This window comes from Oncorhynchus mykiss, chromosome 5 (genome assembly GCF_057628025.1).
Source record: "Oncorhynchus mykiss isolate SJ-2025 chromosome 5, ASM5762802v1, whole genome shotgun sequence".
Classification (NCBI taxonomy): domain Eukaryota; kingdom Metazoa; phylum Chordata; class Actinopteri; order Salmoniformes; family Salmonidae; genus Oncorhynchus; species Oncorhynchus mykiss.
Window position 1 is genome coordinate 21,339,212 of NC_143026.1, and position 15,789 is coordinate 21,355,000.

The 15,789-nt window shown below is 43.0% G+C and overlaps 1 protein-coding gene across 4 annotated transcripts in view; it reads left to right on the top strand.

The window, feature by feature from the left end:
• The first annotated feature begins 7,650 nt into the window (after positions 1-7,650).
• The window catches only part of LOC110523398 (scavenger receptor class B member 1), a 39,568-nt gene continuing 31,429 nt past the window's right edge, over positions 7,651-15,789 (top strand). For 3 of the 4 annotated variants that reach the window (XM_021602063.3, XM_021602062.3, XM_090234153.1), the window contains exons 1-2: positions 7,651-8,089; positions 9,202-9,362. In XM_021602063.3, the coding sequence (XP_021457738.1) occupies positions 7,976-8,089; positions 9,202-9,362 (275 nt within the window). In that variant the 5' untranslated portion in view covers positions 7,651-7,975. The remainder of the gene's footprint in view (positions 8,090-9,201; positions 9,363-15,789) is intronic. The other variant, XM_021602065.3, reaches the window with a different exon arrangement.

Below are 15,789 nucleotides of genomic sequence, written 5' to 3' on the forward strand. Positions count from 1 at the left end.
TCTAAATGTTACATTGCCATACTCGCTGAACGTTCTTTTCCCTTGCTTGCTAGCTAGCCAAGTACGGCTAACTTGCAGTCACGTCAAACAGTGCAGAAAGAATAACAACAGTAACGTTAGCTGCATTTGTTTAAGCTGTTTTCCTGTGACATTTATTTGGACACCTCCATAACAATGAGGTAATGAGGCACGATTTCGCCTCGCATAGAAAATGTGCTCTCTCGGTAAGACACAGTCGTTCATCAACACAGCTAACACATTAACTTCAAGCAGAAGCTGGAAAGACCGCAAACAAGCTGCACTTCGTTTCGTTTTACCTTTTTTCAATTGACATTTCTTTGGGGGGGGGGGGGGGGGGCTACGTTTTATATTTCGCTTGATCTGGCCCGTTTTTGTTTTGGGGCTGCCCCTGTCTTGTGAGTCGTGACCATAGACTTACATAATAAGGTCGTGGCTGCTCTCAGGAACAGGAAATCAGGGCCACGTGAAGGAAGTGAATGCATGGAGACGCATTGGAGGGGAACATTTTAGATTATCCTGTACTTCTGCATAGTTTTTAGCCTTAGATCTGAAAGTCAAATGTGGTCCCAGAAAATTGCATAGTATGTCACATATATGCAGATATGTGCACCACATCAATGCTCTCACTTTGCTGTTTGTGTATCTTAGCTGTCACTCAAATGGTGACAGGCTGAAGGTCATTAGCTGGAACTCTAATTGCTAGGGCGCTGGCACACGTGGGGGAAAATGGTGTAGCACAGCTTCCAGAAAAACTTTCAAATTTGGGATTTAGTGGCAAATTGAGGTGAGACAGTAATTCTGTTGATAAATTATGCATATATGAACTATACATTGGCACATCCAGCCCAAAGCGGGAGGTTTCTAAAATACTTAGTAGTCGCCAAAGTTCCAGAGCATGTCTTTAAGGAAATGAAAGAAGATGAAGTAGGGAGCAGAGGGATGAAAAATAAAGAGCCAGAGGCTGTGTTCAGAATCTTTTACCCACCATACAACTTAGCAGTCATAGCGAGAATGAGTGGTTGCTTACTGTAGTATGCGCGGGGTAGAATACTCAGTTTAAAATAGTTGAAAGACCAGGATGTTAAAGTTCCCCAAAAATCTGTAGTAGTCATACACTGCTCAAAAAAATAAAGGGAACACTAAAATTACACATCCTTGGTCTGAATGAATGAAATATTCTTATTAAATACTTTTTTCTTTACATAGTTGAATGTGCTGACAACAAAATCACACAAATTATCAATGGAAATCAAATGTATCAACCCGTGGAGGTCTGGATTTGGAGTCACATTCAAAATTAAAGTGGAAAACCACACTACAGGCTGATCCAACTTTGATGTAATGTCCTTAAAACAACTCAAAATGAGGCTCAGCAGTGAGTGTGGCCTCCACGTGCCTGTATGACCTCCCTACAACGCCTGGGCATGCTCCTGATGAGGTGGCGGATGGTCTCCTGAGGGATCTCCTCCCAGACCTGGACTAAAGCATCCGCCAACTCCTGGACAGTCTGTGGAGCGAGACATGATGTCCCAGATGTGCTCAATTAGATTCAGGTCTGGGGAACAGGCGGGCCAGTCCATAGCATCAATGCCTTCCTCTTGCAGGAACTGCTGACACACTCCAGCCACATGAGGTCTAGCATTGTCTTGCATTAGGAGGAACCCAGGGCCAACCGCACCAGCATATGGTCTCACAAGGGTCTGAGGATCTCATCTCGGTACCTAATGGCAGTCAAGCTACCTCTGGCGAGCACATGGAGGCCCCCCAAAGAAATGCCACCCCACACCATGACTGACCCACCGCCAAACCGGTCATTCTGGAGGATGTTGCAGGCAGCAGAATGTTCTCCACGGCGTCTCCAGACTCTGTCACGTCTGTCACATGTGCTCCTTGTGAACCTGCTTTCATCTGTGAAGATCACAGGGCGCCAGTGGCGAATTTGCCAATCTTGGTGTTCTCTGGCAAATGCCAAAAGTCCTGCACGGTGTTGGCCTGTAAGCACAACCCCCACCTGTGGACGTCGGGCCCTCACACCACCCTCATGGAGTCGGTTTCTGACCGTTTGAGCAGACACATGCACATTCGTGGCCTGCTGGAGGTCATTTTGCAGGGCTCTGGCAGTGCTCCTCCTGCTCCTCCTTGTACAAAGGCGGAGGTAGCGGTCCTGCTGCTGGGTTGTTGCCCTCCTACGGCCTCCTCCACGTCTCCTGATATACTGGCCTGTCTCCTGGTAGCGCCTCCATGCTCTGGACACTACGCCACAGCAAACCTTCTTGCCACAGCTCGCATTGATTTGCCATCCTGGATGAGCTGCACTACCTGAGCCACTTGTGTGGGTTGTAGACTCCGTCTCATGCTACCACTAGAGTGAAAGCACCGCCAGCATTCAAAAGTGACCAAAACATCAGCCAGGAAGCATAGGAACTGAGAAGTGGTCTGTGGTTATCAACTGCAGAACCACTCCTTTATTGGGGGTGTCTTGTTAATTGCCTATAATTTCCACCTGTTGTCTATCCCATTTGCACAACCGCATGTGACATTTATTGTCAATCAGTGTTGCTTCCTAAGTGGACAGTTTGATTTCACACAAGTGTGATTGACTTGGAGTTACATTGTGTTTTTTAAGTGTTCCCTTTATTTTTTTGAGCAGTGTATAATAAACACCATCAAAGAGTAAATAAAATATTTAACAATTGCATTTGATTTGCACAGCAGCATGTCCCAGTGGAAGGAGTTGACAGTTTATATTTTGCCAGTCCTACTCTGGTGGCATGTGTTTGATTAAATTCCACACTAACATTCGTACTGCCCTCATGCGTTTCCCCACACACCACCTGGAATTATTTGACATCTTTTGCAACACATCAACTGTGTGTGATCCATAAAGTATGGAACAATGCCCTCCAAGTCAAGCTTCCACAACAACAACAAAAAGGATGTAAAAAAGGAAGTACTCTGGAGAACCACGTCTGATCATGTGACTGGCACTGTGTGTGTGTGTGTGTGTGTGTGTGTCAAAACCGGTATTATGCTTATCAACGTTTGGTCAGGAAGGAAGGCATGTGACAGAGGGAGCCATGCCAGCTCTTGATCACCCCGCCAGACAGCATAAGACTGTTTTTGATGCTTAAAAGCAGGACAGGGGCAGGCCGGATCACAGATTTCACAGGCCAGTCAGATGAGGGCTTGTGGTGGGCTACTAAGCCTTGTGCCATTTAATTAAGAGGAACTCTCTTCATCACCCTAGATGTCCCATGTCCATGGATAAAGATGGGGTGAGGCTGTGAATATCAACAGTGAAGTATGGTTTGATTCATTAGTGATGGTTAGCTAAGGGGAGTAGGCCTACAATGGCCTAGTATGTTGCTGTTAGCAACATCAGGCTGACTGAATAAATGTCTGATGAGGTAACTACAGTGTCAATTTGTCAGAGCTTTAATGTGATCACATGAGAACCGTATTCATCACAGCCTTGATAAGCCTATACATTTCCCTGTTTGGCCTTGGGTTTGTTGGATCTCGAAAACTGACATTAAAATGTGTGGGTCTCTACATGCGCGTGTTTTATATGCCGAAAAAGTATGACATGAAACAGGAGTCAAGACAGGAATGTACTGAGTGTGGGAACCACCTGATCAACCATCTTCCCACCAAGGGTACACAGGGGTTCCCCACCAAGGGTACACATGTCCCTTCAGAGTCTCTGGCCATTGCAAAAACAAAACCATTCCTCAATACCCTAGGACAGTGGTTCCCAAACTGTGGGGTCCCCCCCAAATTTGTTGGATGTATTTGGTGTTTGTTTTGGTTGTGTTTCAGATGATTTTGTGCCCAATAGAAATTAATGGTAAATAATGTAGTGTCATTTTGGAGTCACTTTTATTGTAAACAATAATATTAACTGTTTCTGAATACTTTACTTTAATGTGGATGTACCATGATTATGGATAATACTGATTGAATAGTGAATAATGATGAGTGAGAAAGTTAGACACACATATCATACCCCCACAACCAAATCAAACAGTCATAAGCTTGATGTAGTCATTGCATGCTAGGAATATGGGACCAAATACTTAACTCTTTTACTACTTTAATACACGTTTACGTGAATTTGTCTCAATACTTTTGCTCCCCTAAAATGGGGGAACTATGTACAAAAAAGTGCTCTAATTTCTAAACTGTTCACCGAAGATGGATGAAAATAGTTACATTTTCACGTACACTATGATGATGCTGAAGATGAATATGAACTTGAAAATGTTAGAAATTTCACTTGAAGTTAATACATTCTTAAGTTGCATGGACGCCCTGGAGCGAACGCCCAGTTAGTCATACCTGCAACATGCAGAAGCAGTCCATGTAGCTGAGTTAGAGAAAACGGTAGTCTCTTCCCACAATATCTCCAATGTGGATGACCATATATACATCCCAAATGGCACTCTATTCTCTATTTAGTGCACTACTTTTGACACAGGGCTCAGATGTAATGCACTAAGTAGGGAATAGGGTGCCATTTGGGACGTAGACTGGATATGGCAGGGTGAGATTTATGGAAGTGGTGGATGAAGAAGACCGGGGGATGACATAAAGGAGGAAGAGAATACCTCTCTACTCTAGTCAAGCGTGATGTTAGTTATCTTATCTACCTCTGCCATAAATCCGTTACACTGTGGTGATTGTAACTATTAACAAAACAATGCCTGTCAGGTGTTTATACTATTAACACCTGCTAACAGGTAAACTGGTTTTGAAGGATGTGGACATTAGAAAGGACAAATTCCTTTTTGTTATCTTAAGGTGTTAATATGTTGACAGAATTTTTTTAATTATATATAAAATGTGTTAAATATGGGAAGGTCAAACAAGTTCCTTGTTAGATTCATTAGGAAGTGTTAATGGCCTCCTCCCAGGTTAGGAGGCTGTAACCTTTTTAAATGACGGAAATCTTGAACATTCCGAGGAAACTGAAAGCATCTTTACATGTGAGGAAAGTTTGGTAGAGGTAGAAGGAGTTTTTAACAGTTCCCCAAATCCCAAAACCATTTGAACATCTTATTTGACCCTATTGGAAAAAATGTTTCTGCATAAATTGGAGTCTACTGCAATGAGGGTTTAATTAAATAGAGCAGATATAACACAGAAATGTTTCAAAACATCCAAATGACTGATGATTTGTATGACAAAAGACAACCCACCCTCTGAGACAGAGGGATGGTGCAAGTGATCTGTCTTGTGTCAGGAGGGATGTAGACACTGACGCCTGGTGACATGCAGGATGTTTAGGAAGTCCACACGTGGTTAAGCCTGGTCCACTCTCTCTGTCATCAGATAGACACATGAGTTCAGATACGTTGAAATTCAGACTGACAGGAGGTCATCATGAGATTAATTAAGAGGCCCAAAATCAGTTCAGGTCTGAGGTCAAGATCTTTAAAAACCAGTCAGTTCAAGCCAGGAGCTTTAGAAACTCAAATTATGGAAATTATTATATTAAAAATCTCACCCATGCAGGTATTTTTAAAACAATGGCATTCAGATGATATTATGCTCACCCACTAACAGGTGAGCTCTTTTCAAACCGTGTTGACATTGGGAAAGGACACGCTCTCCTGTTTAGCATGTTGAAGGTGTTTGAGTGCCTTTGTGATTAGGAGGGTTTACCTTTTTTATTGGTCATTTCTAGTATAGGCCACTACGCCTACCTTCCACCTTGGGTGAGAATAAATGAACAAAAAAAAAGTTTATAGACCAGTATGAACATTCTTTTGTCATGCTCTACAGATGGAGAATATGAGTTTAGGTTGGTTAAAACTGTTGAAATGTCAGATGTTGCTGTGAATCATATTACCCGGAGATGGGTATAAAACTGGGTTTGAAGCTTAGAGCCTACATGCTGTTGCACACACTCAATCACATTCTGGCTATGTTTATACAGGCAGCCCAATTCTGAGCTTTTTCCATTTATTGTTTTTTTGAACAATCAGATCAGCTCTTTCTACAAATTTGGGCAAAATATCAGAATTGGGATGCCTGTGTAGATGCAGTCTCTGTAATGTATCACCTGACTGGGAATACAGATATGCATCTGTTGGTCACAGATACCTTTAACAAAAAGGTAGGAGCGTGGATCAGAAAACCAGTCTGTATCTGGTATGCCCACCATTTGCCTCACATTGTCCGACTCCTCTTCAATGGTTGTGGTTGTGTGGATATTGGCAGGAACTGGAAATGACTGTCATATATGTTGATCCAGGGCCTCCCAAACATGCACAATGGGTGTCATGTCTGGTGAGTGTGCAGGCCATGGAAGAACTGGGACATTTTCATTTCAGCTTCCAGGAATTGTGTACAGATCCTTGCGACATGGGGCCGTGCATTATCATGCTGAAACACAAGGTGATGGCGGTGGATGAATGTCACGACAATGGGCCTCAGGATCTCGTCACGGTATCTCTGTGCATTCAAATTGCCATTGCTAGAATGCAATTGTGTTCATTGGCCATAGCTTATGCCCGCCCATACCATAACCCATACCATGCTAAATTCTCTAAAATGAGATTGGAGGCAGCTTATGGTAGAGAAATGAACATTAAATTCTCTGGCAACAGCTGGACATTACTGCAGTCAGCATACCAATTGCACGCTCCCTTCAAAACTTCAGACATCTGTGGCATTGTGTTGTGTGACAAAACTGCACATTTTAGAGGGGCCTTTTATTGTCCCCAGCACAAGGTGCACCTGTGTAATGATCATGTTTATGCAGCTTCTTGTCAGTTGGATGGATTATCTTGACAAAGGAGAAATGCTCACTAACAGGGATGTAAACAAATGTACAGTATGCAGACAATTTGAGAAATAAGCTTTTGTGCATATGTGTTTCTCACCAATTCCACCCCTGCCCCTTCAACCCTCACTAGCTTTCCCAGCGGGGACACAGAGAGAGTCCTAAACTTCTAAATAATTCCTTTTTATAATTTAAAATGTGGTGTGTAGTTAAAATAAGTTGCCTTGAGGGTCCATTTGAATCAATTTAGGGAAAGTAGTCAGTTGTACAACTGAAATGTGTGTTCTGCATTTTGCTTAATCGACATCCACGGCACAGGGGAACAGTGGGTTAAATGCCTTGCTCAGGGGAAGAACGATAGATTTGTACTTTGTCAGGTCAGGGATTCAATCCAGTAACCACTGGCCCAACACCCTAACAACTAGGCTACCTGCTGCCACAAAAAGATAACCTTCACAGATTTACACCCTTCCACTGGTCTCTTTTGGTCCAGAGCATTTCACAACAATTTACACGTGGTGTTGTCCTTGTTCGTCTGTCTGTCCTCTGCCTGTCTTTGTCTGTCTGACTCATAATTCACAACTGCAACAGAAAAGGTGACAGATTAATATGTTGGGCTTCATCTTCATTTTCTGGCCTGGGGCCTCATTTGCTAAATTTGCTTAGTTCTTATACAATTAGGTCTTAAAATGTGATTTTGCGTTAAATGTTCTGATTTATAAATTAAATGCGTTTCTCTGCTACGGTAATTAAATTGCCCCCCCCCCCCCACTCACACACACACACACACACACACACACACACCATCCCCAGCGTGTCGGGAGGCGTGGCTTGAACGATATAAACACAGCGGTTCCACTGTGAGAGCCCTCACTTAACTTCAACCGGCAATATCCACATTTCTTTGGACTTTCAAATCATATTCTGGCGAGTGGCAAGGACCTTCAACACTTTCCATTCAGTTAAGGTGTAGGTGTATATTGGTTGACACTCCATATTCTTGAATCTTGTCTAGAGCTGCAATAAACCAGACAGCGTTCCAAACAAAAGCCACTGAATGACTTGGCTATAGCCGACAGCCTACATGCATTGTTTTTATCTAGCTATAGCTTGATTTAGTACATTTTTATTGGTGCCCAGTTAAACTGTGAATAACTGTGAATAGCTATGAATAAATCTAAGCTAGCAATCGGACTTTTAGTCGTTGGCACTCTGACGCTAGTTTTTGGAACAGTTATAGTTTTCGTTGGACCAATCATTATCGACAACCAAATAGTCAAGGTAAGTGGAGATTCAATTAAAATATTGTTTTTACCTATAGGTTTTTAATAATTTAAAAACCTCTAACGCAACGCCATTAATATTTCTCCTGGTCAGTCACGACTAACGTATAGCGAAGTGCCTATAATGAACCTGACGTACACATTGGTGATTCATTTAATTAATTAGTTATTAAAATTAGGTTGATCCAGCCGGAGACATTACATACATGTAACAAAACAAAAAAAGTCGAGCAAGACAGACTGATACATCACAAACTCAATGCAATTAAAAACAGTAGCCATTTACAGCAATTTACAACGATATCAATTAACAATTTTACTACGTTGAGTTTAATTGTTGAGTTTAATTGTTCATTTGGTTGAGGGAGATTTAAAAAAATGTATTCACATTTTATTATTGAGCTGGAACAAAATTTAGCATTCCTTGATTTGATATTTTAATGATTAAAATGAAATATGTGCACGTTCGTGTCAAATAGGTTATATCTTCTCTTAGTTTTAACAAGCAGAAACGTAAAGCAAAATAGTATGCACAATATTGTAAGAAGGTATATAATCACGAAGGAACTAGCCAAACATCTCATTCCAAAATCATGGGCACTATATAGGGTTGGTGCCTATATTTTTTTAAGCGCAACAGCACTCAGCAGTCCCGTTCTGTGAGCTTGTTTGGCCTACTGCTTCACGGCTGAGCCGTTGTTGCTCATAGACTTTTCCACTTGATAATAACACTTACATTTGACCTGGGCAGCTCTAGCAGAGCAGATATTTGACGAACTGACTTGTTGGAAAGGTGGCTTCCTATGACAGTCCCACATTGAAAGTCATTGAGCTCTTCAGTAAAGCCATTCTATTGCCAATGTTTGTCTATGCAGATTGCATGGCAGTGTGCTCTATTTTGTACACCTGTCAGCAACTGGTGTGGCTGAAATATCCGAATCCACTAATTTGAAGGTGTTTGATTCCCACATGGGTCACACACTGAATATGGGCTTCTGTCAGTGAGCCCCTCCCACAGAGTATAGAATGAGCTGTCGTACTGCACGCTATGTATATTCATGTGTACATATGTTGTTTTGTATGGTAGTTAAATCATTGTCTTCTCCTCAGAACTTAGTGATAGACCCTAAGAATGAGATGTCCTACACCATGTGGAAGGATGTCCCTGTCCCCTTCTTCATGACTGTCTATTTCTTCAATGTCCTGAACCCTACTGAAGTCCTGGCTGGAGAGAAACCCATGGTGGAGCAGAGAGGACCTTATGTATACAGGTAGGCCTTCACACCTGACATCTTACCCCAGCTCTCTAACCCTTAACACTGACCTATTGCAGAACAGAGGGCCCTTCACCCCTGACCTCTAATCTCTTACCCTTAGGCCTACCTGTTTCCCATGGTGGATTAGAATGTAAAGAAATAAGTTGATCAACATCTTAATCTGAACGATCTGTTGCATGCGCCTAATTGCTTTTAAACTTTTTTGGGGATGTAGCCTTAACCTACTGGTTATATGAATTTTGGAGCAATCATTCCACAACTGTCCCAGAGTGTGTTGGGATAGGCTATTTCTTTCTCGCACAGAACAACAAGCTGACCAATAAAATAGGTGATCTTTTGTGCTATGGGGGATAGTAGATCGACGTAGGCTATTGATTTTTATTTTTATTACTACTCCTGTTGGAGTAGTTATCCCTCATTTTTTTTCTTTTTTCCCACCATTATTTAACCATGTAGGCAAGTTGAGAACAAGTTCTTATTTACAACTGCGACCTGGCCAAGATAAAGCACAGCATTTCGACACATACAACAACAGAGTTACACATGGAATAAACAAACATACAGTAGAAAAAAGAAGAGAATCTATATACAGTGAGTGCAAATGAGGTAAGATAAGAGAGGTAAGGCAATAAATAGGTCATGGTGGCGAAGTAATTACAATATAGCAATTAAACACTGGAATGGTAGATGTGCAGAAGATGAATGTGCAAGTAGAGATACTGTGGTGCAAAGGTGCAAGATACATAAATAAATACAGAATGGAGATGAGGTAGTTGGATGGGCTGTTGACAGATGGGCTATGTGCAGTGATCTGTGAGCTCCTCTGACAGCTGGTGCTTAAAGCTAGTGAGGGTGATATGAGTGAGGCTATTTTATAAATGACATCACCGAAGTCGAGGATCGGTAGGATGGTCAGTTTTACGAGGGTATGTTTGGCAACAAATGTGAAGGATGCTTTGTTGTGAAATAGGAAGCCGATTATAGATTTACTTTTGGATTGGTGATGCTTAATGTGAGTCTGGAAGGAGGTTTACAGTCTAGCCAGAAACCTAGGTATTTGTAGTTGTCCACATATTCTAAGTCAGAACTGCCCAGAGTAATGATGCTGGATGGGCGGGCAGGTGCGGGCAGTGATCGGTTGAAGAGCATGCATTTAGTTTTACTTGCATTTAAGAGAAGTTGGAGGCCACGGGAAGAAAGTTGTGTAGCATTGAAGCTCGACTGGAGGTTAGTTAAGTATCCAAAGAAGGGCCAGAAGTATACAGAATGGTGTCGTCTGCTTAGAGGTGGATCAGAGAATCACCAGCTGCAAGAGCCACATCATTGATGTATACAGAGAAGAGTCGGCCCGAGAATTGAACCCTGTGGCACCCCCTTAGACTGCCAGAGGTCCGCACAACAGGCCCTCCGATTTGACACACTGAACTCTATCAGAGAAGTAGTTGGTGAACCAGGTGAGGCAATCATTTGAGAAACCAAGGCTGTTGCGTCTGCCAATAAGAATTTGGTGATTGACAGTCAAAAGCCTTGGCGATGAATACTGCTGCACAGTAATGTCTCTTATCGATGGCGGTTATGATATCGTTTAGAACCTTGAGTGTGGCTGAGGTGCACCCATGACCAGCTCTGAAACCAGGTTGCATAGCGGAGAAGGTACGGTTGGATTCGAAATGGTCGGTAATCTGTTAACTTGGCTTTCAAAGATCTTAGAAAGGCAGGGTAGGATAGATATGTCTGTAACAGTTTGGGTCTAGAGTGTCCCCCTTCTGAAGAGGGGCATGACCGCGGCAGCTTTCCAATCTTTGGCGATCTCAGACGATACGAAAGAGATTGAACGGGCTACTGATAGGGGTTGCAACAATTTCGGCAGATAATTTTAGAAAGAAAGGATCCAGATTGTCTACCCCGGCTGATTTGTGGGGTCCAGATTTTGCAGCTCTTTCAGAACATCAGCTATCTGGATTTGGGTGAAGGAGAAATGGGGAGGCTTGGGCGAGTTGCTCTGGGGAGTGCAGGGCTGTTGACCGGGGTAAGGGTAGCCAGGTGGAAAACATGACCAGCTGTAGAGAAGTGCTTATTGAAGTTCTCAATTATAGTGGATTTATTGGTTGTGACAGTGTTTCCTAGCCTCAGAGCAGTGGGCAGCGTTTAGTGTCCCAGAACTTTTTTGAGTTTGTGCTACAGGATGCAAATTTCTGCTTGAAAAAAATAGCCTTAGCTTTCCTAACTGCCTGTGTATATTGGTTCCTAACTTCCCTGAAAAGTTGCATATCACGGGGGCTATTCGATGCTAAGAACGCCACAGGATGTTTTTGTGCTGGTCAAGGGCAGTCAGGTCTGGAGTGAACCAAGGGCTATATCTGTTCCTGGTTCTTTTTTGAATGGGGCATACTTATTTAAGATGGTGAGGAAGGCACTTTTAAAGAATGACCAGGCATCCTCCACTGACGGGATGAGGTCAATATCCTTCCAGGATACCTGGGCCAGGTCGATTAGAAAGGCCTGCTAATGTGATTGTATATTTAGGCTAACAATATACCTCAATTACTGTTCACTCATAATACTGTTCAATGCAGTGAGGAGTGGCTTAGAGTAGGTAGGCTATAGGGGTTATCACAGGAAAATATAATTTACTTAATTATGACTGAAGACATTAGCACAGTCTTTAACAGGCAGGGGAAACCACACTGGCACAAGGCGATCAAAAATGATAAAGAACAGCTCTGGCAGCTTTACTGTACGTTCTGCACACAGTCATTTTCTGATCCAACAAAAGCATCTGCAATATACATGTGACCCATGACACAACCAAAACAACTTACTGTATTTCTGTCAGGATGCAGTGTCCTGTCGATGGAATCCGAGCCTTGCTCTCTATATGTGATTACTGCATGGTTAACACATTTTGCTGACTGCTCTGTGCAACGTATCCACCTCTATATCCAAGATGCGGGGCGCACCTAGGTGGGTTGTTTTTCTTGGCTGAAGTATTGACATCAGTCAAATGCTTCTTCTGTTTTTGCTTACTGACGACATGCCCTCTGCTTGACAATTTCTTCCTGTTACCGGTCACGGCATTTAACATGTGTCCTTCTCGCAGAGAGAAGAACATACAAGTATAGAGGAAGGGATGAGCGGAGGGGTAGAGTGGGTGATGGCCTTGTCCCCTTTTTTAGGAGGGGGAACATTAGTGCTCCTGACACTGGGAGGGTCTTGATTGGTTTTACTCGCCTCTTGCCGCCTCGCCTGCTTTCCTAAAATGTCAAAAGTAATCGAGGCAAGGAAATGTGGAAACAAATGCGTTTTGTATGAAATTAGACTCTACTTCTCAATCACGTGTTATGAGGCAAAGTATTCAGATGTAGCGAAAACAGTTTAGAAATTAACACTAACTTTATAAAGATTAATTTTACATAATAATTCTGACCTTTTGCTTTGAGACGATATCCTATTTCCAATGATCATCCTTGGTCCTTCTACAACTTGATTGGTGTCCACCTGGGGTAAATTAAATTGATTGGACATGATTTGTAAAGGCACATTCCTGTCTTTGAGGTCCCACAGTTGACCATGCATGTCAGAACAAAAACCAAGCCATGAGGTTGAAGGAATTGTCCGTAGAGCTCTGAGAAAGGATTGTCGGCACAGATCTGGGGAAGGGTACCCCAAAAAATTCTGCAGCACTGAAGGTCCCCAAGAACACAGTGGCCTCCATTCTTAAATGGAAGAAATTTGGAACCACCAAGACTCTTCCTAGAGCTGGCCGCTCGGCCTTACTGAGCAACGGTGAGAAGGGCCTTGGTCAGGGAGGTGACTCTGACAGAGCTTCAGAATTTCTCTATGGAGATGGGAGAACCTTTCAGAAGGACAATCATCTCTGCACCACTCCACCAATCAGGCCTTTATGGTAGTGGCCAGACGGAAGCCACTCCTCAGTAAAAGCCACACGACAGCCCGCTTGGAGTTTGCCAAAAGGCACCTAAAGGACTCTGACCATGAAAAACAAGATTCTCTGGTCTGATGAAACCAAGATTGAACTCTTTGGCCTGAATGCCAAGTGTCATGTCTGGAGGAAACAACATGGTACCATCCCTGCGGTGAAGCATGGTGGTGGCAGCATCATGCTGTGGGGATGTTTTTCAGCGGCTGGGACTGGGAGACTAGTCAGGATAAAGGGAAAGATGAATGGACCAGAGGTCCTTGATGAAAACCTGCTCCAGAGTGCTCAGGACCTCAGACTGGGGTGAAGATTCACCTTCTAACAGGACAACAACATTAAGCACACAGCCAAAACCATGCAGGAGTGGCTTCGGGACAAGTCTCTGAATGCCCTTGTGTGGCCCAGCCAGAGCCCGGACCCCAATCGAATGTCTCTGGCGAGACCTGAAGATGGCTGTGCAGCGACACTCCCCATCCAACATGACAGAGCATAAGAGAATCTGCAGAGAAGAATTTGAGAAACTCCCCAAATACAGGTGTGCCATGCTTGTAGCGTCATACCGAAGAAGACTATCTGTGATCGCTGACAAAGGTTCTTCAACATAGTACTGAGTAAAGGATCTGAATATGTTTGTAGATGTTTCTTGTTTTTGTATACATTTGCAAAAATGTCAACCTGTTTTTGCTTTGTCATGTGTTATTGTGTGCAGATTGAGGTGGAAAAAATATTTTAGAATAAGGCTGTAACAAAATGTGGAAAGTCGAGGGTTCTGAATACTTTCCGAATGCGCTGTACATGGGTGGAATCCCAAAATAACTAAAGTTATAAACAAAATTAGCTAGTTGTGCAATACATTTTATAAGTAAAAGGATAAGGAGCATATTGTTTTTAAATGTGTGCGTGCTCTTCTCCAAGAAAGCACCACACCCCTTTTTTGAATCGGCTGTTATCTGCCGGGAGGATAGTCTTGTGCTTCCTCTGCTGAAGGGCCATTTTATGCATCTGGAATTTGTTATTTTATTAGTATCCCCATTAGCTGTTGCAAAAGCAGCAGCTACTCTTCCTGGGGTCCACACAACATATGAAACATAATACAGAACGTTAATAGTCAAGAACAGCTCATGGACAGAACTACATCCATTTTCTTTAAAGGCACATGAATCCTACATATCAATACATACACACAAACTAGGTCAAATAGAGGAGAGGCGTTGTGCTGTGATGTGTTGCTGTATAGTTTTTTTTTAAAAAAACAGGTTTGTTTATTTGAGCAATATGAGATGCAACGGAGTTCCATGCAGTAATGGCGCTATATAATACCTTACGCTTTCTTGAATTTGTTCTGGATTTGGGGACTGTGAAAATACCCCTGGCGGCATGTGTGGTGGGGTAAGTGTGTCAGAGCTGTGTGGAAGTTGACTATGCAAACAATTTGGGATTTTCAACACGTTCATGTTTCTTTCAAAAAGTGATGCTGTCAGTCTCAACTCAGAGCCAAGAGATTGGCATGCATAGTATTTATATCAGCCCTCTGATTACAATGAAGAGCAATAACATTTCTTCCCCTGTCACTCAATTGAAGGTTCATGGCTGTAGTTTAGTGTCAGCTGTGTGACTCTGAGCCCTGTGGGGCCAAATGCATAGCATTCTTCTCATCCTTTCACCCTAGGAGCGAGGGATGAGGAGGGCACTCGCTTTTCCTAGTGTAATGGGATGATGGCGTAGACTTGATCCCTATTTGATGGTCTCCCTCTTCCCTCTCCTCCCTCTTGCTTTTTCTCACTGTCTCTTGCAGTTTTTTGTTGTCATGAATCTTGCTCTGGAGGCAGCTCTGCAGAATGGTCACTAGCTGGCACAGCCACAAAGTCATATAATCGTATTTTAACCTGAACTACACTGCTAACCCTAATGCCTAACCTTTACATTTTTACAATATGGCCTATTTTGACTTTGCAGCTGGCCCATCTAGTGGCAATTGCTCAGTTCTGCCTCAAGGACAAGACTCATCCCAATAAAAGCTGATTAAAAAAATAAAAATAAAATAAAAAATATGGTCAATCCGGTCTCTGTATTGGCCATACAGCATTTACTGCGATGTGGCCTCCGCAGAAGTCAAGGGCATTCATACCTCTTGTGCTTCGCAGAGCTGTTGTCAAGGTAGTGAGTTTGTTTGTACAGGATGTACCGCCCTCACCTACCGTCAACCAATCATGTCAATACGGAGCTATACAGAGCCTTCCGCATTGTTACAAAACTTCGGAGGTGCAAAGCGATGTGGTATAGAGCTTGATTTGGCCCCCGCGAGCCTTCCGACGGCGCCACAATTGCGTCACCCTCCATACGGAGCCTCCACCCACATTTCCTGATCAAGCATACATGGTCTTTAATAAATGTCAACCAGCCTTTCTCTGTCTCTTAGCTTCTCAGTCACCCCTGTCTATCGTATGCTCTGAACCCCTTTCCTTATTGATCTGGCCTCTT